The following is a 20,415-nucleotide window of genomic DNA, read 5'->3' as shown; positions in this document are numbered from 1 at the left end:
TTTTTGCACCCTGGTGTCCTGGGGGGACATCTTGGTGACGCCCCAGTGACCTGTCCCTGCAGACGGACGTGGAGGTGGTGGTGGCTGACCTGGTGAAGCTGGTCCACAGCGTGGGCGTTGAGAGCCGGAGGAAGGCCGTGCGCCCCAAGGCACTGCTGGACAACTGCCTCAAGGTCATGCGGATGCTCTACAGCGCGCCCTGTGAGTGGGGACTGGGCGGGGACTTGGGGGATGGAGGTGCCCCGCATGGGGGTCCTGCCCCACCTGGTGACGCCTGTCCCCTCTGCCCAGGTCGGTGGGAGTCCACCTAATGCCGCAGAAGACCCCTTGCTCGACGCCTTCTCCTTGCCCTGGGTCCAGGATGCTGCCTCTGCTCTGCCGCTCCCAGCAGAGCCCCTTGGGGGTCCCCAAGGAAGGTGCAAAGGGGGACCAATGCCACCCCCTCCCGGACCAAACGCCACCCCCTCCGGGACCCTGGGACTGTGCACGGCCATGGGGTCGGCCCCATCTGAAATGGCAGGCACCTTCTGCACGGGTGTGAGCTGGGGGGGCTCGGTTCAGCCCCCTGCAGGCAGGCAGCTGCCGGCTGCCTGGGGCTGGGACGCTGCCCTGCCCTGCCTGCAGCGAGGGCAAGGGCATCACCGGGTTCCTCTCGGTTTGTATTTTTTTCCTCAGCTTTCATTAAACACCAGGTAATTCTCTAGCGCTCAGCACTGCAGCTCAGCTTCCAACCGGGTCCCGGGAGCCTCCAACCTTACCCGAAATAAAGGACCAGCAGAGAGAACCCCAGCTGCCTCCGCTGCCTCCTCATTTGGGGTGTCAGTCCCCTCCTTTGGCTTTGCAGGGGAGATATTCGCCCTGATATAGGGACCCCCAGAGCCACTGCCTGCCAAGCCACTGCCGTCAGCCCCAGCCACTTCCCCAGCAAGAAAACATCTGGATTTGTTTGTTGTGCTTGGCAGCATGGTGTGGGCGGCGTGCTGGAGGGGCTGGGGGCTGGCCAGCTGCCTTCCCCCCTTCCCAGCTTAGTTAATTACCTTAATCAGCTATTGTGGCCCTTAACTGGTGTATTCCTTGCTGCAGGCTACCTAGGGTTACAAGTCTAGGAGAGTGTGCAGGTGAGGCTGTGGGCACTGCAGCATGAGCGGATGCAATGTCTTCCTTCTCCTCCTCTTCCTCCTCCTCCCCACTTCATGCCTAGCCATGGTTCATGTTTATATAAAGCCCACGCAGAGCTCATATAAAGCCCACCAACTATGATCTGCTGCTTGATAAAGGGCTTTAATTTGAGGGACCCCCTTGCCCATCCCTGCTGGCTTTAACAAACAGCCACGGGTGGTCCAGAGCCCCACCTGGGGCTGCCCAAGCCCCCGGGGCTGAGCTCCCACCTCCCATTCCCTCACGTCAAGCGTGGGAATGGTCCCCTGTGCTCCTCCATCGTGGGAAAACTGAAGCTGCCCCAGCAAAACGACCCTGACCGGGCTTTCTGGAGCATGCCCGCAGCAAACAGCTGGGCTCAAGGCATGCCAAAGCCCTGCATTTCCAGCCCAAGTGCCCACTTGAGATGGTTTTTTTTCTGGTCCCTCTTTCGATGGATGGCTTCAAAAATGTCAACTGAGAGTGGCCACGGAAACGCACTCAAGTGATGGGGAATTGGAACCTGTTTGCAATATGTTGTGATATACCGTGAGATGGGACGGATGCAGGGAGGGTCAGCCCAGGGCGAGGTGCTGAGGTCCCAAAAGACATCCCTAGGGACACACTAGGGCTTGGGACATGCTCCTGCTGTGAAACCCCCAGCTGCTGGAAAAGGAAGAGCCTTTGCTTGCCTTCGGCCAGCAGAAAAAAGCCCATTGGCATCCTTGGGGCGAGCACGGAAAGGCCGACTGCTTTTGGACAGCTGTGTTTAGCAGGGTGAGAGCTGGGCACCGGTAAGGATGCCCCATGTCCACGGTTTTGGGGCTGTCTGGGATGCCCCCAGGCCACCAACCAGCATGGCTTATAGCCATAGAGTGGGGCCGTATCCAGACCTGCCCCTTGGGCAGTGTGAGGATGCCCGGGCAATCCCTCAGCCCCAGGGGATGCCCCGGCAGAGCCTGGCACTGGGATACAGGGCCACACTTGGAGCATCCTTCCCTCTGCTGCCTTGGCCCAACTCAGCATCCGGGGGGGCGGGGGGGCAGCGACACCAGCTCTCACCTCCCAAGCAGGGGGTTCATGTTCTCATCCCACAGAACCAAAGTGAGCCTGGAAAGGGCAATTAATTAACTTTACTCAGCTCAGCGGCCACCATGTCCAGGTCCTGCTCTCACCAGGGCAGGCTCTGCCCTCTCCAATCCCAGAAAGTGCCATTGCTGGTGGCCGAGAGCTGGGCTAGCAGCCGCAGAATGCCCCGCACACTCTCCTCCACTGTCACCGGGCCCTGCCAGACTCAAGAGCACAGGGAAAAAAAATCAGCCAAAAACCTCTTCCCAGCACCCCCAGCTCTGGGCGCAGTGGGATGCTAGCTGCAGCTGGGGCAGGTTGGGAGAGGCTAGAGATGCTCTAGCAGCCAAGGGATGCAGCTTTGCACAAATTAATCATCCCTAATTTGGGTGCTATAAGGATGGAGGGTAATTTTACAGTTCCTAATAAAAAAAGTGATTCGTTTGTTCACTCTGCAAGCCAGTGTGGGGGTAAGCCCTGCCTGGCTACACCGCAAGAGGCTGCTCATCTCCAACCTCGCCTGCCTCCCCTTGACACGGTCAGAGGCGAAGACCAATTTGGAATGATGATGGCCCCGGGGTGCGTGGGGTGCTGGGGAGGCAGTACCCGGGATGCAGCCCTCCTGCCGGAGCCGAGCGCGGGGCCGGGGTGCCCTCTGCTGACACACGATTGGGATGGGAGGTGAAATAACAAAAAGGGAGGAAACGGGATGGTTTAGGGGAGAGGCTGGAGTTGGCCCTTTGCTGCAGTGGCGCAGCTCCCCTGGGACGGAGGGGCTGCACAAGGGCCTGTGGGTGCATACAGGAGGGGATGCACCCAGGAAGGGATCCCAGTGGGAAGGGATGTCCATGGGATCGGATGCCTGGGATGCCCACGGGAAGGGATATCCATGGGAGAGGATGGCCCTGGGAAGGGATGCCCATGGGAAGGGATGCCAGTGGGAAGGGATGCCCCCAGGGAAGGGATGTCCATGGGAAGGGATACCCCTGAGGAAGGGATGCCCATGGAAAGGGAAGCCCCCAGGGAAGGGATGCCTGTGGGAAGGGATGCCTGTAGAAAGGGATGTCCATGGGAAGGGATGCCCTGGGAAGGGATGCCCATGGGAAGGGATGCCAGTGGGAAGGGATGCCCCCAGGGAAGGGATGTCCATGGGAAGGGATACCCCTGAGGAAGGGATGCCCATGGAAAGGGAAGCCCCCAGGGAAGGGATGCCTGTGGGAAGGGATGCCTGTAGAAAGGGATGTCCATGGGAAGGGATGCCCCGGGAAGGGATGCCTGTGGAACTTTGCCGAGCCAGGGTGGCCATGCATCTCCTGTCACTCACCGTCCCCCATTCCAAGGGAGGTGTCACACAGCCGGGGTCCACAGACACACAGAGGATCCCGCTGCCCCCATACTCCAGGGCCAGGCACTTGGTGAGCATGTTCAGAGCAGCCTGGGGCACAACCACCACTGTCATGGGGTGGCACTGCCATGGCCAGAGGCAGGGGATCCCACAGAAGGAGACCCCCCCCAAATTCCTCCCTGTTGTCCTGGCGGTGGTACCTTGCTGCAGCGGTAGCAGACGTCCTGCCGCTCCTCCCAAGCCTCCACCACCTCGATGGAACCCAGGATGCTGGAGATGTTGACGATGGCAGCTCTGCTGCAGCTCATCCCGTGCTGCCCTTTGGCCTCAGCTGCCTCCTTCAGCAGGGGCAGGAATGCCTGTGGGGGACAGGCGCTCGGGCATCACCACCACCACCCCCCACCCCCCCCACCCCCCCCACCCCCTCCCCCAAGTATTTGGGACAGGGGTGTGAGTGGCCTCACCTGGCTTGTCTGCAGGGGCCCGATGGTGTTGGTGGTGTAGACAAGGGTCATGTTCTCCGCCGTCTCGGTGGCCAGTGTGCTGTGGCGCATGGTGCTGGCGTTGTTGATCAGGAGGTTGAGACCAGCACTTCCCACCTCCTCCTGCACCTTCCCGACCGCTGCCTTGATGCTGTTGGGATCTGTCACATCTGCAAGGGGACAGGAGGGCTTGGGGACAGGCTGGGGGCCATGTCCCAGGCAAGATGCCGTAGGACATGGTGGGAGACAGCTCCTGGCCACCAAGCACCCTAGTCCCAGCAGTGGCCTGGTTGGGCTGAGCCAAACCGAGGGACGTGCCTGCTTGGGTGGCATTTCCTGGAGCCACCCACGGGTACCATTAAATCCCGAGAGGCTATATCCCCTTCCCGCCCCAGCACCTACCTAGAGGCAGGACCACAACGCTGGGGCAGCCCAAAGCCACCTCGTTGATAGCCTACACAGAGAAAGGGGGGGGAGTGTGTGTCAGGTGGAGGGGCTCGGCAGGGGTGGCCCTATGCCATGCCGGGGTGGGAACTGGGCGGCCCCGTGTGCGATGGCTGACAGGTTTTGACAAGCCCCAGTGGGAGAGATTCGGGGCGAGTCGCTGCTTCTCTGCACCCGGCTGAGCCCTCGGCGGTTTCAAAGCCCCAGCGGTTTCAAAGCCCCCGGCAGCGATGCCCCTGGTGCGGGGGCTGCAGGCAACTCCCCTCCCCGCCCCCCCGGCATGCCCCGCCATGCACTTATCTATGCCAAGAGTAGCAAAAACTTTAAATATGTATAAACATATGTATTTTTCCATGCCCAGTCGCAGTGCGGGGTGCGGACGCTCAGCCCCCCAAAGGCAGGTGGGGATGCTGGCACCCCCAGGCCCTGCGTTTCCCAGCCCGTCCCGGGGCTGACCCCCGTCCGCCCCCGGCGCCCTCCTTACCTTCCCCTGGGGGTCCAGGCAAGCGGCGAAGAGGTGCCGGGGGGGCCTGGGCTGCTCCAGCAAGCCCTTCAGCAGCGCCAGGCCGAGCCCCCCGTCGCAGCCGGTCAGCAGGACGCTGTCCGCGCCCGGTCCCTCCATCCCCGCCAGCCGCCGCAGCCGGTTGTGCCGCCCCGGCGGGTCTGGCAGCCAGCCCTGCTGGCCGTGCGGGAGGCGGTGCTGCGGGTGCAGCCGGGAGGGGTGGAGGGGGCACCGCCTGCACCCCCTTTCCCAGAGGGGAAGGGCAGAGGGATGGTCTTCTGCGTCGCGGGAGTCACCCACCACCTTGGTCGTGGGGATGCCTCACCTCCCCTGCGCCCCCCAGCACCCGCCCCCCCAGCCATGGGCACCCCAAAGGGGTGATGGGACCTTGCCGCTTGTCCCCCACTATTGGGGTGACCCCAGGGTACCAGCACATCCACAGGACCGCAGGCGAGGTTATTAATTACAGTACAACCTTTATTAATACTGGAATCTTCACAGTGCATTCGTTACTTGTAGCAGTGACTATGAAAATCAGGGGGGTGGGTGGGTGGGAAAGAGGGGAATTACCACCAAAAAAAAAATTTAAAAGAAAAGAGGGAATGAAAGAAAGAGAAAGAAACATGGTGGAGGGACGGGGAAGGGGGAAGCGGCGGCAGAGGCGGGAGCACGGAGGGGAAATAAATTAAAAAAAAAAAAGGACCAAGTTAACAACAGCACCTGAAAAGTTACTTCAGTTGAAAGACAGGTTTGTTTTTTTTTTTCTTTTCCAAGGAATTTTTGTTTTCTGTACAAAATAAGAGACCCGCCCCCTCCCCCAAACCCAAACATTTGTCACTTGGCATCAGCGGTTCTGGGCAGAAGGGGTATGGGGGGGAACTAAATCGTTATTCCTAAGGGGGAGGGAAAGGGGGGCTGCGATGCGACAGACAGCGGGGCGGCGGCGGGGGGGTATGTACAGTGTAGGGAGCCGGGGGATTGTGCTTTCCTCCAGCCACAGGCAGAAATCAGCTGCTTTGCTTTGGGGGGGGTCTGGGTGAAAACCCCTGGACCCCTCCCCCAGCAGGACCCTGCACAGGGTCTGCGGGTGCTGAGGGAGAGGGTTTAGGGGGACTGAGGGGGGTCCCCAGCGATTGCTGGGAGGACAAAGAGGAGGTTTGGCATCCTCAGCCACTGCATCCCTGTGTCCCCCCAAACTGGAGGGGGCTGTACTGTCCCCCTGCCATCTGCCCGCCCTCTCACACATGTCCCCCCCCCACTCCCCTCCCACAGCCCCCTCCCTGCTGCTCCTGACCCCCAAAATGGGGCTGAGCTATGCCCCAAGCAGGCAGCTGGTGGGGGGACGGGGACGGGGACCCCCCACTCCTGGTGCTGCTCCTGCCATGGCCCCGCTGGCACCGTCCCCTCCTGCTGTGGCTGGGGACACCTGCCTGCACCTCGGGAGGGAGAGGGGGAGAGAAAAGAGAGAGAAAAGAGAAACAGAGAGAGAAGAGGAAAAGAGAGAGGGAAAAGGAAAAGAGAAAGAAAGGAAAAGAGAGGAAAAAAGGAAAAAAGGAAAGAGAGAAAAAAGGAAAAGAGAAAAAGGAAAAAAGGAGGAAAAAGAAGAGAAGAAAAAGGGAAGAAAAAGGAGGAAAAGGAGGAAAAGGAGAGAAGAAGAAAAAAGAAAAAGAAGAAGAAAAGCAGAGAAGAAAAAGAAGGAAAAGAAGAAGGAAAGCAGAGAAGAAAAAGAAGGGAAAGAAGAAGGGAAAGAAGAAGGGAAAGAAGAAGGGAAAGAAGAAGGGAAAGAAGAAGGGAAAGAAGAAGGGAAAGAAGAAGGGAAAGAAGAAGGGAAAGAAGAAGGGAAAGAAGAAGGGAAAGAAGAAGGGAAAGAAGAAGGGAAAGAGAAAAGGAGAAAAAAAGAAAAAGAAAAATAGAAAAAGAGGAGAAAAAGAGCCAAAGCGAGAACAAGTGAAGGAAAGACGTAAGGAAAGGGCTGGGAGGGGAGGGAAGGAGGAGACAGAGGAGCAGAAAGCGGGGGGCAGCGGGTGCTGGCGGGTGGCAGGGCTCCTGGGGAGGTGCAGCGGGTGCCCCTGGGGGGTCTGTCCGCCGCAGTGGGCGCATCCCCGCTGGCCAGGGCGTCATCACGATATCCGCGGGGCCGACCTGTCGTTGGTGACGGTCCTGCGCAGGCGCACCCCACGCCGGATGGCCACCAGCATGTCTTCGGCTGGGGGGTCCATGGAGGCTGCTGGGGGGGGGACAGGGGTCTCCTCACTGGGGCCAGACCCCGTGAGGGTGGTGGGGAAGGGGAACTGGCCTTCCCCCAGGGCATGAGCGCCAGCCACCAGCTCGCCGATCTTCTCCACCAAGCTGTGCCGGTTGGCGGCCAACTGTTGGTCCTCCTCTTCCTCGGCGGAGAGGTGCTGGCCGGCCCCAGGGTAGACGGAGATCTCCATGGCACCGCCACCCCAGGCAGTGTTGGGAAGGCTCAGCCGCTTGGGCGAAGCTTTGGCAAAATCCAGGGGGTTCGGCGAGGTGTCGTCGGCATAGAAGACACACTCTTCACTGCCCACCCGTGTGGGGCCAGCGTAGCCGGGGGAGTCGGGCACAGTGGGGGTCTTCACAGGGACAATGGGGGGTCGGATGGGGATGGGGCCGGCGTTGGAGAGGGTACGGCGGACTGAAGGCTTGGTGGAGGGTGTGCGGCGGATGGTGGCCACCCCTGGGGTGGTGCTGGCCGGTAGGTTGGTGCCGGTGGGCAGCCCGGCAGTGGAGGCAGGACGCTTGGTCTGGATCATCCGCCGGTAGTTCTGGGCAATGTTGCTGTTGCGCGGGATGGTGGAGGACTTGTCGAAGTCACTCTGCGGGTCGCACTCCACGTCGCCATTCACCGAGTAGCAGTCGTAGTCAGAGCCTGGGGAGGGGGCAGCACAGTCAGCGCAGCTGGGTGGGCGGCACAGCTGGCACTGCCAAGCCTAACCACCACCTTCACAATGCAGTCGCAGCCAGCCTCAACCACCGCTGTCGCAGTGCAACCACAACCAAACTCAACCACCACCATTGCAATGCAATCCCAACTGGCCCCAACCATTGCTGGCACAACATGCTCACCATCAAGCCCAACCATCACCATCAGAAGACAACCACAATCAATCAAGCCCAACCATCACATTGAGATCACAACCAAACCCAACTGTCACCATTGCAATGTGATCACAACCAGCCCCTGCCACTGCCAGCACAACATGGTCACAACCAAACTCAGCCATGACCATCACAACTGGCCTCAACCATCACCACCACACAGTCGTAGTCAAACCCAACCATCACTATCACAACCACCCCAACCACTGCCATCACAACGTGATCACAGCCAACATCCACTGTCACCATCATGTGCTCACAACCGGCTCAGCCATCACCATGCCAACACAATCACAGCACAACACAGGGTGGTTACTCAATCTCTATCCACCACCTCCGCTGCCATCACCCACCATCTGCCACCGTCTCCGCCTGTACCCAACCACTGTGCACAAACATGTCACTGCAAGCCATCACCAACCACACCCCATGTGATGCTACATGTTATTGCACTGCCTGGAACAACCGTAGGCATCAAGACCCAACTAACACCCAAATAAGCAGGAAGCCCCGTGGTTACTGCGTGACACGATGCCTGTGCTGCATACCAAACCCCCAACACACATTAAATCTTCACCCCACCAGCCCCTATGTGACGGACCACAGCCTGATGCTACGACACCCAGCACACACAGACGTGCCCCAGCACCACCAAAGCCTCTGCTGTCCTCTTCCCCCCCTCTGGGTGCCATTTCAGGTGGCCCCAGGTGCCCCTTGCCACCACAGAGTGGGTACCTTGGGAAGGGATGGTGTCCTCGGAGCAGGAGGGGGTGGTGGTCTGCGTGCTGTAGCCGCTGGAGTACTGCAGCGAGTCCCGGCTGCTCTTCTGGTGCTCCAGGCTCAGCCCCCGGGTCAAGACCATGGCCAGGTCGCTGGCGGCAGGGGACACCTCCTCCCCATGCTGTGGCAAGGGGGCACCATCAGCACCCTGGCTCCTCTCCTAGGAGCCCCTCAAAAGCCCACCACCTCTATGTTCGCCCCACCGGAGCCAGTACCTTGGCGGCAATTGTAGCCGGTGACATCCGGGGCCTGGGAGCATCCTCTCCGCCGATGCCTGGGTACCCGCCGGCGGGCGAGCCCATCTCAGCTTCCCGCAGGTGCTCCACACGGTCCTTGCGCCGCTGCAGGGTGGGGACCACCGGCTGGTCGTAGGGGCTGGCCTTGGACCAGTCCTGCAACGGGTAAGGCACGGGATGACACCAGGGACACCGGGACCACGAGCCGACAGTGGGTCAGGGTGGGAGGGGACATGCACCAATGTCCCCTGAGCCACAGGTGCTGCCTGGGATGCTCTGCCCCATGGGGGGGCAGGATGGGGGGATCTGGGGGCTGAACCCCATGAGGTGTGGGGAGACCCACGTGTGAAATGCAACCCTGGTGGGATGGGAGACAGCAGCAGGGAGGGGATGAGAGGAAGAGGAGGGTGCTGGTGATGAAGGCTTCACCTTTCCGCCACCTGCCCGTGCCCCGGTGGCGGAGCAAGAACTAACCGAGGTGGGGGAGCTGCACTCGCTAACCGACTGGCAGGTTTCGGAGGCCTCCGAGGATGCCGAGCTGGAGGACTTCTGCCGTGCCGTGAGGCCAAGCCGTGAGCCGGAGGGGGAGAGAAGAGGTGGTTAGCAAGCACAGCCAGAGCCATGGCCCCGGGTTAGAGCAGCACCCACAGCTTCCCCAGCCAACCCAGGTCCCCAGCCCACCCTCCCATGGCAGCAGATGCAGGAAGGAGAGCAGGATCCGTCCCAGCGCTGGGGGCTGCAGAGCTGGGGAGGTGCTGGCTGGGTGAAGCTGGGATGCTCAGCCCCAACCCTTCCCCCTGCTCACCCCAAGCCCTGCAGAGCCAACAGTCATTTTGGGGAGTGGGGACGGTCCCCGCAGCCACGGCGTTGGGATCCCCAGGGGCTCTTGCCAGGTTGGTGATGCGGGGTTAGCGTGGGCAGGCAGTGCTGGCAGTGCCGGGCAGCCCGGCAGCACAGACAGCACGAGGGATCGGCAGCTCCCGGGGGGTGCCGGGGGGTCCCAAGGGGTCCCGGAGCGTCCTCGGCACTGGGGAGGATGCAGGGCAAAGGGGAAGCTTTGCTCCATGCTGCCTGGTGGGGAACTGGCACAAACTGGGTATTATGGGGCTGAGGTGACTGGGAAATACTCTGTTTGCCTAGCACGGGGCAGGGATACCTGTGCCCCATCCCTGGAGGTGGTCACAGATGGGGTTTCTCTGCAGTGTGGCCCATGGCTCCCCCAAGCAGCGCAGGCATCCCCCAATATTCCCAGTATTTATCTCCCGTGATGCCAACGCAGCTGGAAACATGCCTGGGAGCACCCCACCACCTCCATACCAGACCCTTGTGTTGCACCCAGCAGCACCCACCCATTCTACAGAAGGGGAAACTGAGGCACAGGGGTGGGTGGCGCTGACCCCTCCCTGTACCTGGCTGGTGATGTCCGAAGGCATGGGGGAAGGCGGTTTGGAGTAAGCGGCATCCTGGGAGATGAAGCCAGAGTCATGGGAGGAGACGCTGGAGAGGCGGGTGGTGGCGGCGGGGGGCTGTGCCAGGCTGCGGTAGCGATAGGTGGAACTGGGTGAGCAGGTCTGAGCCCCGCCGGGCCATGCCATGCCACCCTTGGCACTGCTAACGCTGCTGGGGGGGCACCGGGGGACAGGGACGTGCCAGCGGGGAGGACAAAAGAAGGAAAAGAGAGTTTAAGACGGAGGCTCAGAGGTGGTGGGGTCCCTGGGCAGCAAGCCCAGCACCCTGCCCCACACCCCAACCTGTGGAAACTGAGGCACGTGGTCCTTTTGGGGCATCCCTTTCCCTTCTGGTGTCCCCCAGTGGCAGGGGATAGGCTGGGGCACATGGCAAAGGTGACGTTTGCCCCCAGACCCCCCTGCACAGCTCACATCATCCCCAAAACCCGGAGGACGGGGCACATGCTAGGCACCCATCCTCCCCCATAGGTCCACCAGCCCCAACCCCACACTCATCCCAGTGTGCCAAGACCAGTTCCTCCGCATTACTGGGGACCAGTTGGCCGTATGGACACGTGGAGGTTGACATGCACCTCACGAGCATCCCCAAGAGCCATAACCATCATTAGACCCCCTGGTGTTAACGAAGGGGGCTGGATTTCCCAGCAGCGGTTAGGTGTGGAGCCCACCCCACCATACCTGCACATGCTGGACTTGCGGGAGCTGGAGCTGCTGGGCGAGGATGGGGGGGTCTGGTAGGACCAGCTGTAGTCAGAGCCCTTCAGGTCCTTGATCACCTGCAGGAAGGATGGGGTTTAAGCCCCCCAAAGGTCCCCCCTTCCTCTGTCTCCCCCTGGTTCCCCCGCTGACCTGCTCACTGGCGGGGGGCAGCTTGTGGGGCTCAGCGGTGAGCACCACCAGGTCCTCGATGATGCCCTGCAGGTGGGTGATCTCTCCCAGCATGGTGAGCTCCCCGTTCTGCAGCCAGACAAGGGGAAGCATCAGCACCCATCGGGCAGCAGCTACCCCCCCAAACACCCCGCCCCCCGGCGCTCACCACCACAGGCTGCAGGAAGGTGATGAAGGTGCAGAAGCGGCCCCGCTCCTCGATGAGGGCTTTGCGGACTGCCTGCTTCTCCGTCTCCTCCAGCAGCAGGTACATATCGTTGACGTCCTGCAGCGCATTGTCCAGCTGGGGCTGCAAGTCCCCCTTCCCTGCAAGATGGGGTACCATCAGCACTGGGCTCCCCCGACACCCCCCTCCCAATCTGCTGGGGGGTCCCACGGCCAAGCCAATGCCACCCCCAGACTCCAGCTGGGAGACATCACCCCATCCTCATGTCCCAGCAGGTGCCATGGGGTCCTCCCCGTGCCCATACCCCAGGAGGGTCTGGGAGCACCCTCACCCCGTGGCAGCCCCAGGGGGGAGCTCCTTCACCACCCCGTCCCCATCCCTGCTGCTTGGGACCAGGGGACCCGCAGGGGTGCCACCACGATGGGGCTGGCATCGCCCCGGGATGCAGGGTGCAAGCTAAGCTAAGCTAAAAGCAGGGCGGGTGGCGAAGGGAGCAGATGGATGGATGGACGGACAGACGGAGGCAGCCCCGGCCCAGGGGAGACCGGGGGAGGGTGAGCAGATGAGGAGGCAGAGGGGGGGCCGGGGGGGGCCAGCGGTTCACTTACCAAGTAGCTCTACAGGAAGGATGTGGAGGGGATGGAAGAGAGGAGACAGAGAAAACGTGTGAAAAGAGGCTGAGGGACGGGGTGCGCACCCCCGCCTCCCCACCACCCCCTCCGGGCCGTGCCGGCACCCCCCTTTCTGCAGGGGGGGCAGCGGGACCCCCTGGTGCCCACCATCCCCGAGGCAGCCAGGGTGCTCCACGTGGGATGCCTGCCCTGGCCAGGGGTGCCACGGAGGGGCTGGCAGGGGCACCCCCCACCCCTATAAGACCCTCCCTCACCTTTGCGAGCCTTCTTCTGGAGCTTGAGGGTGTCGGAGGATTTTTTCTTGATCTCGTGGCGGGCTCGCTTGTACTCTGGGGGCACAGAAGTGCTGTCAGAGGCGACCCCCCCGCCGACCGGCGCAGCCCCCCGGCACGGACCCTGCCCTTCCCACCCGTACCTTTCGCGTGGTCCTTGTCGAGCTGGTTGGCAGTTTTCTTCCAGTCCTCAATCCTGTCCTGCAAAGGGTTTATCAGGCTCTCCATGAGGGCACTGGAGCAGGAAGAGAGAGGTAGAGAGCATGGGAGAGCGCCGGAGCTGGGGGGCAGCCGTGCCCCCTACCCTGGGCCTAGCTGACATCCAGCATCTCCTTCAGACAGGGAGGGCTGAGCCCGGCCAGCTCATGTCACTGATGCCTAGGCGTGCTTACTTGGTGAACTGCCGGAGCTTGGCCTCAATGCTGCGGTGCCGCATGCACATCCGGGTCAGCGCGGAGCCAATGTCCCTCGTGGCACCTGGCGGGAGCGAAACGCCGCTGACGAGAGGCAGGGGACACCCCCACACCAGTCCCAGCCCAGTTTGTATACTGGGATCAGGCTGGCTCGCGGCGGGGACGACCAGTGCTGGGATGCTCTGGGCTTTGGGGACACTTTGGGTTGGGGGTGGCTCGCTTTTTCCCCCGATAAACCCACTAAATAAATAAATCAACATCCACTAAGTAATAAATAAAGCACTAAATAATCCTTCCCTTCAAATGAAAACCTGCTCCTGTTCTGCTCCCGTTTTTTCCTGGTTTGTCACAAATCCAGTGCTGGGGGTGGGCAGGGAAGGGCGGGGGCGAGATACCGTGCAGCCAGCCAGGCACGGACTGAGAAACTGGCTGGCCAGAAGCAAACGACTGCAGGACCGGCTTCCCTCCCCAGCTTCATGCCAGGCAGCCGGATGTGTCCCTCACCTCCAGGCACTATACCAAGCATATAAAAAGGGAGTCAGAGCTCCCTGGGGGCATATTGACCAGCAATAGAAAGCAGGAGCATCCCTTTTTGGTGAAACCGCTGTTAACTCTGAAGCCTAAGGATGGCCACATGGTGGCAGTGCTGCTGGCAAACCCCAGGAAAAGCAGCAATCCAAAATCCTTGGATGCAAGCTAGTGAGTGATATTCTGCCTTTCTCTCCCCAAAAAAGCCTCCAGAGCCACCTCCCACCCTTTGCAGGAGTCGTGGGCACCCCCCAGTGCTGCGGAAACAGGGGAGCCCGTGAGCCGAGGGCCGACTCCTGCGCCGGGGTATTCTAATCCTGCTCCTAATGCTCTTATCCCAGCTCCTGCTGCTCATAATCCGATTCCCCCCGTGCGCTCATGCACTGCATGCAAGGCCGCCAGCCGGCCCCCACCCAGTGCCCTGCCTCAGTTTCCCCACACCACCACTCTGTCTCCCAGCCCCCCAAGAAAAAAGCAGGGATGTCTAGGGGCATCCCCAAGATGCCACTGCCTGGTGCAGGACTACAGGGTGGCCCCTGTAATGCTGATTCCCGTGGTGCTGGTCATCAGCTGTCCCCAGCATCCTGCCCATGTCCCCTCCCTCGCTTTCAGTGCCTGGGCTGGAAGGGAGCTAGGGGAACCCTAATCCCCCTGGCACAGTGGGCTAGTGGGTTTGGAGGCAAAGCTGATCCTGGCTCAAGCTGCTGCCTCCTCCTCCTCCTCCTCCTCCTCCTTGTCCTCCTCCTCCTTCCCGTGCAGCTCCAGATGGCCTGGATGCCGCCAGTCTGCAAACCAGCCCAGGACCATCTGCTTGGCAGAAGCCAAGCGGTGGGAAGCAGCTCCTTGCTGCCAGCGAGCACCCGGAGAGGGTCCGGGGGTCTGGCCCCCTACCTCATAGCAGCATGGGGGTGCACCACCTGCAGCCTCAGCTCTTCATGTCACATCCCTGGCAGATTGGGGTTTGTCCCTGAAGCAGTCGAGCATGGGCTCCTGCATCTCCCTCCATCTAATTCTTCCCCAGAGCCCCCCGGAGCAGCCAGGACCCCTGGGCAACTCCCAGGTGGGCGCAGGGGACAAGGGGCACTGGGAGGACGGCTCAGCCCCATATCTGGGTGCATCCTGGGGAGCAGAGGTGGGTGCAGGGGACCATGGCATGGGGCTGCGTCACCCCAAATCTCCCTGCAAGAAAAGTAGCCCTACCAGAAGATGGGGCTGGCATGCATGGGTGGTGAGGAGCAGCACCCACATGGGTGCCCACCCCAGCCGTTCCCCAGCCTCAGCTGCACCCCATCTTTCCAACCCTCCTTCCCAGGGGATGCTCCACCTTGGCGTGGGGACAGGTTGGACACATCTCCATGGATGGTGGAGTTTCTGCTTGAAGCCCACCCCAGCCACATGGGCAGGGGACACCCCACAGGGGACATTCGCCAGCCATTCCCCGGCCCGGCCAAGCCCCGGGACACCCACCCCTGGGCGGGGAGGACCCTACCTCGGGTGTTGGTGGCCATGTCGGCCACTTTCTGGAAGGCATCCAGGAAGGCAACTGCGGCCAGCACCGTGGTCCTGGGGCAGAGAGAGCGAGGGGACAGCTCAGCGGGCACTGGGCACCCCAGGATGTGCCCGTAGGGAGGGGGTCCCCCCCATTCCCCCCTGGCCACTCACCTGAGCTGGGAGTGCAGCTTGGTGGCCTTTGAGTTGAAATCCTCCCAGATGGGGTAGGAGCTCTGCAAGGAGGGAAGGTGACACTGAGAGCCCAAGCCCTGAGCCCCCTTGCATCCCCACCCCGGGCAGGGCAAATCTCCCCTTCACTGTTCCAGAGAGATGGGGCAGCTTGGTGGCCGTGCCTGGCTAGGTGTGGCTTCTCTGAGGGCTAATAAAGGCTGAGCACAACCCCCTTCCCCTCCTGGGATTTTCCCCTTCCAGTCTGGCCATGCAATGTTGTAGACCATTGAGACCTCAGGATTTTGGGTGATCTCTTCTTCTTCCTCAAAGGGGTGAAGGCAGCTTATGGGTTTGGAAATTTGAGGGGAGGAAAGGAGCTGGTGCACAGGCAAGCTTTGAGACCCTGGCCAGCAGCAGAGCAGAGCCCTCCAGAGCCCACGGCCTCCCCCAAAGCAGCGACGGCCAAAACCACCATCGTAGAGAGCTCCAGCCCCACAGTGGGTAGCCCCAGTCCCTGGCTCCCCTGAGCCCACGAGGACCAATGGGGCAGCAGGGGAGGTCTGGGGTCCCCCCAGCCCTGAACGGGTTGGTCATGTGGGGACATGGACAGGTCACAGGTGCTGGGGAGGTCACCCTGGTGCTGTCCCAGTGAGGCCACCCCGGGGCCATCCTGGCCAGGTGATCCTGATGCCATCCTGGCGAGGCCATTCCAGCAAGACTAGTCCCAGTGCTCTTGTGGCGAGGCCATCCCAGGGCTGTACTGGTGCCACCGTCCTGACGAGGCCATCCCAGCGCTGTCCCACTGAGGCTAGTTCCGGCAAGAACAATCCCAGCAGTGTCTCGGAGAGGCCAGTCCCAGTAAGACCATCCTGGTGCAGTCCCAGCGAGGCCAGTCCCAGTAATGGCAGCTCCAATGCCATCCCAGTAAGGCCAGTCCTGGTGCCATCCCAGCAAGGCTAATCCTGGTGCCACCATACGGTGAGGCCATCCCAGTGAGATCAGTCACAGTGCTGTCCTGGTGAGGTTAATCCTGGTGCCATCTCGGTGAGGCCACCCCAGTGCCAGCCTTGGCACAGCCAGTCCCAGTACCACCATCCTGGTGAGGCTATCCAGGTGCCACCATCCCAGCGAGGCTGGTCCCAGTGCCACCGTCCCAGCAAAGCCATCCCAGCAGGGCCAGTCCTGGTGCTACCATCCCGGCGAGGCCATGCCGGTGCTGCCATCCTGGTGAGGCCAGTCCCAGTGCTGTCATCCCAGTGATGCCATCCTGGTGCCACCATCCGATGGCAGTACCAGCAGCTTGCAAACCCTCCTGGGGTGGCCACCAGGCTGGGATACAGGCACCGGAGCTGGCTTTGCAGGACATGGGTCACCGCACATCCCCATGAGCCCAGCTTGGTGGCACCTCTGTTGACAGGGTTTGCACCAAGGGGGCACGCGACCAGCCCGGCATTGATTTTGGGGACCACGAAAACCCCCATTTCCTTACGAGTCTGCAAAGAAGGGGTTTGAGGATGCCACTTCATGTGCCACTTGTGGCAGTGCCCTGGCTTAGGGCCGTGAGTCCCTGGGGACTGCCGGAGGCCAGGGCCACTGTCCCAGGGCCACCTTCCCCCAGCCACCCTGGGAAGGGCGAGCAGAGGATCCCTGCAAATGAGGGGGCAAGTCACGATGCCCCCAACCCTCCACGATGCTGGGCAGGAGGAGGATGGGGACGAAGACAACAGGGACAAGGACATGCCAAGGTCACCCAGGGACGCCAAGCATGCTGGAAGAGAGGCAACAGGAATGAAGCCAGCTTGGGGACGCCACCGGCTCGGGGACTGCCACCAGGCTTCACTGCCTGAGTCCTCCCCAACGGAGACCGATGGGTGCCGAAAAGCCACCCGCCACCAAAATAAGGTCCCTTTGCGCCTGTGTCCAGCGCAGGGTCCCAGAAACGGGATCCTAAGCACATCGCTGCCACTGAATGCCGTCAGCTCTTTGGGCAGGGGATTATTTTCCCCGTCCCCCAGCACCTGTGCCGGGACACGCATGTGGCTGGGAGATGGGGACAGGGACAGGCACAGAAATGATGTGCCCTTAGGGGCCATCGGGGTTGGGCCAGGGCTGCACAGGGTATGAGCCGAGCATGGTGGGGCTTTTTTCTTCTTTTTTTCTTATTTTTTCTCATCTTTCCCACCTACAAATGGCATGAAAATGAATCCAGCCCGTTCTCCTAAGGCATGCCGGCGTGCGACACCATGGTGAGGGGCTCCTGGCCTGACCATGTCCCGGTGGAGCTGGGCATGCCACTGCATGGCTGTGCTGGCACCAGCCGGGGAGGTGACAACTCTGGGCTGGCTCATCCCCCCCTGCAGCCTCAGCGGGGAAATGGGGAAACTGAGGCATGGGTTACCCCCTCTACTCTGGGGAGGTGGGGCTCAGCCAGGCTGCCAGGAAGGGGTGGCTGGATTGAAGGTGTTTGGGGGGGCTGATCACCTCAGCACCCTTCCCCACCAACCCTGACCACCACCGCTGTGGGGCTGGCGCCTGGGGATAGCCGTGATTTTCTCCCTTGAGGGCTTTTCTCCCAGCCCCGAGCCAGAGTCTGGCCCCGCAGAGCCACCACCGCCCCTCGAAGGGGTTAATCTCCTTCTCAGCAAGGCTTTTATTTTTTTTTTTTTTTATCCCCCCCTCCCCTGCTTTGGCAATGACAGCATTGTCTGGACTGGGCTGCAGCAAGAAGAGAGGAAGAGGAGGAGGAGGAGGAGGAGGAAGAGAGCTTTTGCCTCCCGAAAACGACTGGGGATAAAACCCAATGCTGGGGCCAAACCCCAATGCTGGGGCCGACAGCAGGAATTTCAGCCCCCATGAGATGAAGAAACCTGGCTGGTCCCCTCCTCCCTGCTCAGCCCCCAGGCAAAAATGCCCCCCAGCATTTTTCAGTTATTCTTTTGAAATGAAAACAAACAAAAAAAAGGCTTTTTTTTAAACATGGCCCCATCCTGCTCCCAGGGAGGGTGGAGGCGATGTCCCCTCCCTGGGTTGGGAAATGGGATCGAGGAGCCGAGGGACCTTTTTGTTCCATTGGTGCAAACCCAAGTGGGTCCGGCAGAAATCCAAGCGGGGGAGCGGAGGGTGGCGGGGGCAACGCGATGCCCCAAGCAGGCGGCGATGCCCAATGCAGGGCCAGTGGTACCTGACGTGGGGCAGCGATGCCTGGTCTGTGATACCCGACATGGGGCTCTGGTACCCAGTGAAGGATATGGGGCTGATATGGGGCTGCAATCTCCAGCATGGGGTCTGATGCCCAACGCAGGGCCCCGATGCCCAATATAGGGCTGATGTGGGGCTCTGGCACCCAGTGCCGGGCTCCAATGCCCAACGTGGGGTTGATGTGGGGCTCTGACACCCAGTGCTGGGCTCCGATGCCCGATGTGGGGCTCCGAGACCTGACGTGGGGCTGATGTGGGGCTCCGACACCCAGTGCCGGGCTCGGACACCCGATGTGGGGCTCGGACACCCGATGTGGGGCTCCAACACCCGACGTGGGGCTGATGCGGGGCTCCAACACCCGACACGGGGCCGCGATACCCAGCTCGGGGCTGGACAGCGGAGCCCCGGTACCCGCCGCGGGGCCCGATGCTGGCCGGTGCGTGCCCGCAGCACCGGCAGCGGCGGAGCGGAGACTGCCCGGCGGGGGGGTGCGGGGGGAGCGCTGTCACGGCAGCGGAACGGGGTGGGGGTCCCTACCTTCATGTCGTTGATGATGGCTTGGAAGAGGCCGCCGAGGGCTCCGCACTCCTTCTCCGCCGTCTCCATCGCGGCGCTGCGGCAGCCCGGGGCGGGCGGCGCCGCCGGGGGAGGCCGCGGCGGCGGGCCAGGCTCAGCGGCGGCGGGGGGCGGGCGGCGCCCGGGCGGCGGCGGCGGCGGCGACGGCGGCGGGGCGGCGGAGCGGCGGGGGGGCCGGGCGGGGCGCGGCGCGGCGCATCGCCCCCCTCCCCGGGGGCTGAGCGGACCCGCCGCCCCCCTGGGCCGCCCCCCTGGCGGCGGCGCGGCGCGGAGCGGAGCGGGGCGCGGAGCGGGGCGCGGAGCGGGCGCGGAGTGGGGCGCGGAGAGCGGCGCCCCGCGGCGGCGGCGGCGGCGGCGGCGGCGGCGGCGGCGGCGGCGGGGGCGGAGCGGGGCGGGATCTTGCGCGGCACATGCGCCGCCCGCCGCGGGGCCGAGGGGGGAGGCGGAGGCGGGGAGCCGGGGGGATGCTCGGGTGGCAGCAGTGGGCACCGGAGGATGCGCTGGGATGCCGGGGCTGGGGGCAGGCCCGGTGGTGCTCGGGGACGCTCCGGCAGCTGCTGGGGAGTGTCGGGGAGCAGCTCCGGGAGCCCCAGGGCTGCAGTGGAGGGAGCCCCGAGGGATGCTTGGGGATGCTGGGACTGGGGTGCAGCCCCTCTGGTGGGGTTTGCTCACAGGGCAGCGGAGGAACCCCCAGGGATGCTCTTGGGGTGTCGGGTGGGGAGCCCTGTTGTGCGCTCAGGGATGCTGGGCATGGGGTCAGCAGTGGGACGGCTGTGGGATGCTCAGGGGCAGCCCCCAGATCCCTGGAGGTGCTGGGGGGATGCTGCCTCCAGGCCAGGGCTCAGTTTAGCCTCTCTCCAAGGGCTGTTTGACCCCCACTGCCTTCCTTGCCCGGGGAAGGCACATGCCTAGGCGTGCTGCGGGCAGCCGCCTTGGTGCAGGTTTACTGCCCTCCAAGGTGATTATACAGCAGCTCTGAGAGGCCTTACGGCACTCGATGGGAGTGGGAAATGCATGGCCTGCCAGCAGACGAGCCCTTCCCTGTAGCCATCCCAAGGCCCCATCCCCAGCCTCCCGGGATCTGTGGGGCCGGGCTGAGCCCCGATGCACTGAGCTGCACCAGGTAGTGAAATGATGCTCAGTTGGGGCAAGGGGCTCCGCCTGAACTGCCTATTCCCCCTCCTGCCAGAAAAGTAGCCTCGATCCCCCGCCAGCGCTGCCCTGGCAGCACCGTGCTGCTCTGGCTGGTGCTGGTCAAGAGCCACCCATAAGGAAACGATTACAGCTCGGCGCTCCAGCAGCCGGCTGGAATTTCTCCCCATAAACCCCGTCCCTCGGTGTGGAAAGAGGCCGCTCAGCAGCATTGAACCCAGCAGGAGTGATGGGCAGAGCCCTGGGACTGGCAGCAGCCCTGGCCCATGCCAGCCATGTCCTGGCAGGGGTTGGGGACAGGCAACAGGGACCCCCCAGCACCCCAATCGGTTGGTGGGCTGG

General features: G+C 62.5%; 3 protein-coding genes across 17 annotated transcripts in view; 1 reads left to right on the top strand and 2 right to left on the bottom strand.

Moving 5' to 3' along the window:
* The window catches only part of IL34 (interleukin 34), a 56,613-nt gene that overhangs the window by 6,197 nt on the left and 30,001 nt on the right, over positions 1–20,415 (top strand). For 5 of the 6 annotated variants that reach the window (XM_075510456.1, XM_075510452.1, XM_075510454.1 and 2 more), the window contains exons 6-7: positions 63–201; positions 292–784. In XM_075510456.1, coding sequence (XP_075366571.1) covers positions 63–201; positions 292–311 — 159 coding nt within the window. In that variant the 3' untranslated portion in view covers positions 312–784. Of the gene's footprint in view, positions 1–62; positions 202–291; positions 785–20,415 lie in introns of those variants that run through there. The other variant, XM_075510457.1, reaches the window with a different exon arrangement.
* Positions 2,309–5,200, bottom strand: LOC142413526 (C-signal-like). Its single transcript, XM_075509747.1, has 6 exons — positions 4,961–5,200; positions 4,435–4,486; positions 4,015–4,202; positions 3,751–3,909; positions 3,530–3,640; positions 2,309–2,422 (listed from the first exon to the last, which is right to left on the bottom strand). Exons 1-6 carry the CDS (start codon positions 5,096–5,098, stop codon positions 2,309–2,311), a joined length of 762 nt encoding a protein of 253 aa, XP_075365862.1. The 5' UTR covers positions 5,099–5,200.
* MTSS2 (MTSS I-BAR domain containing 2) lies at positions 6,632–19,270 on the bottom strand. 10 transcript variants are annotated; one of them, XM_075510438.1, is made up of 15 exons: positions 18,883–19,270; positions 15,148–15,209; positions 14,975–15,048; positions 12,937–13,021; positions 12,688–12,779; positions 12,527–12,601; positions 12,249–12,317; positions 11,623–11,780; positions 11,436–11,543; positions 11,265–11,362; positions 10,527–10,734; positions 9,592–9,666; positions 9,097–9,273; positions 8,837–9,002; positions 6,633–7,871 (listed from the first exon to the last, which is right to left on the bottom strand). In XM_075510438.1, exons 1-15 carry the CDS (start codon positions 18,949–18,951, stop codon positions 7,099–7,101), a joined length of 2,289 nt encoding a protein of 762 aa, XP_075366553.1. In that variant the 5' UTR covers positions 18,952–19,270; the 3' UTR covers positions 6,633–7,098. The 10 variants fall into 10 exon arrangements, with proteins under 10 accessions (XP_075366558.1, XP_075366561.1, XP_075366553.1 ...); XM_075510437.1 differs by having other exon boundaries at positions 6,634–7,871; positions 10,527–10,737; XM_075510444.1 differs by having other exon boundaries at positions 6,634–7,871; positions 10,527–10,653.

The sequence above is a fragment of the Mycteria americana genome, chromosome 8, assembly GCF_035582795.1.
Source record: "Mycteria americana isolate JAX WOST 10 ecotype Jacksonville Zoo and Gardens chromosome 8, USCA_MyAme_1.0, whole genome shotgun sequence".
Classification (NCBI taxonomy): domain Eukaryota; kingdom Metazoa; phylum Chordata; class Aves; order Ciconiiformes; family Ciconiidae; genus Mycteria; species Mycteria americana.
The sequence above is the reverse complement of the archived record's forward strand: the minus strand, read 5'-3'. Positions and strand labels throughout refer to the sequence as shown.

What these genes read in the sequence shown, in the direction of transcription:
- MTSS2 (XM_075510437.1), bottom strand. Translation starts at nt 18,951, where the DNA reads ATGGAGACGGCGGAGAAGGAGTGCGGAGCCCTCGGCGGCCTCTTCCAA. An exon ending in CCTTCCTGCAGCCTGTGGTG is followed by an intron (nt 11,544 to 11,622) that starts GTGAGCGCCGGG and finishes GTCTGGCTGCAG; the next exon opens with AACGGGGAGCTCACCATGCT. An exon ending in CGGCTACAATTGCCGCCAAG is followed by an intron (nt 9,003 to 9,096) that starts GTACTGGCTCCG and finishes CCCTTGCCACAG; the next exon opens with CATGGGGAGGAGGTGTCCCC.
- LOC142413526 (XM_075509747.1), bottom strand. Translation starts at nt 5,098, where the DNA reads ATGGAGGGACCGGGCGCGGACAGCGTCCTGCTGACCGGCTGCGACGGG. An exon ending in TCTGCTACCGCTGCAGCAAG is followed by an intron (nt 3,641 to 3,750) that starts GTACCACCGCCA and finishes GTTGTGCCCCAG; the next exon opens with GCTGCTCTGAACATGCTCAC. An exon ending in CTCCCTTGGAATGGGGGACG is followed by an intron (nt 2,423 to 3,529) that starts GTGAGTGACAGG and finishes TGAGTCTGGCAG; the next exon opens with GGCCCGGTGACAGTGGAGGA.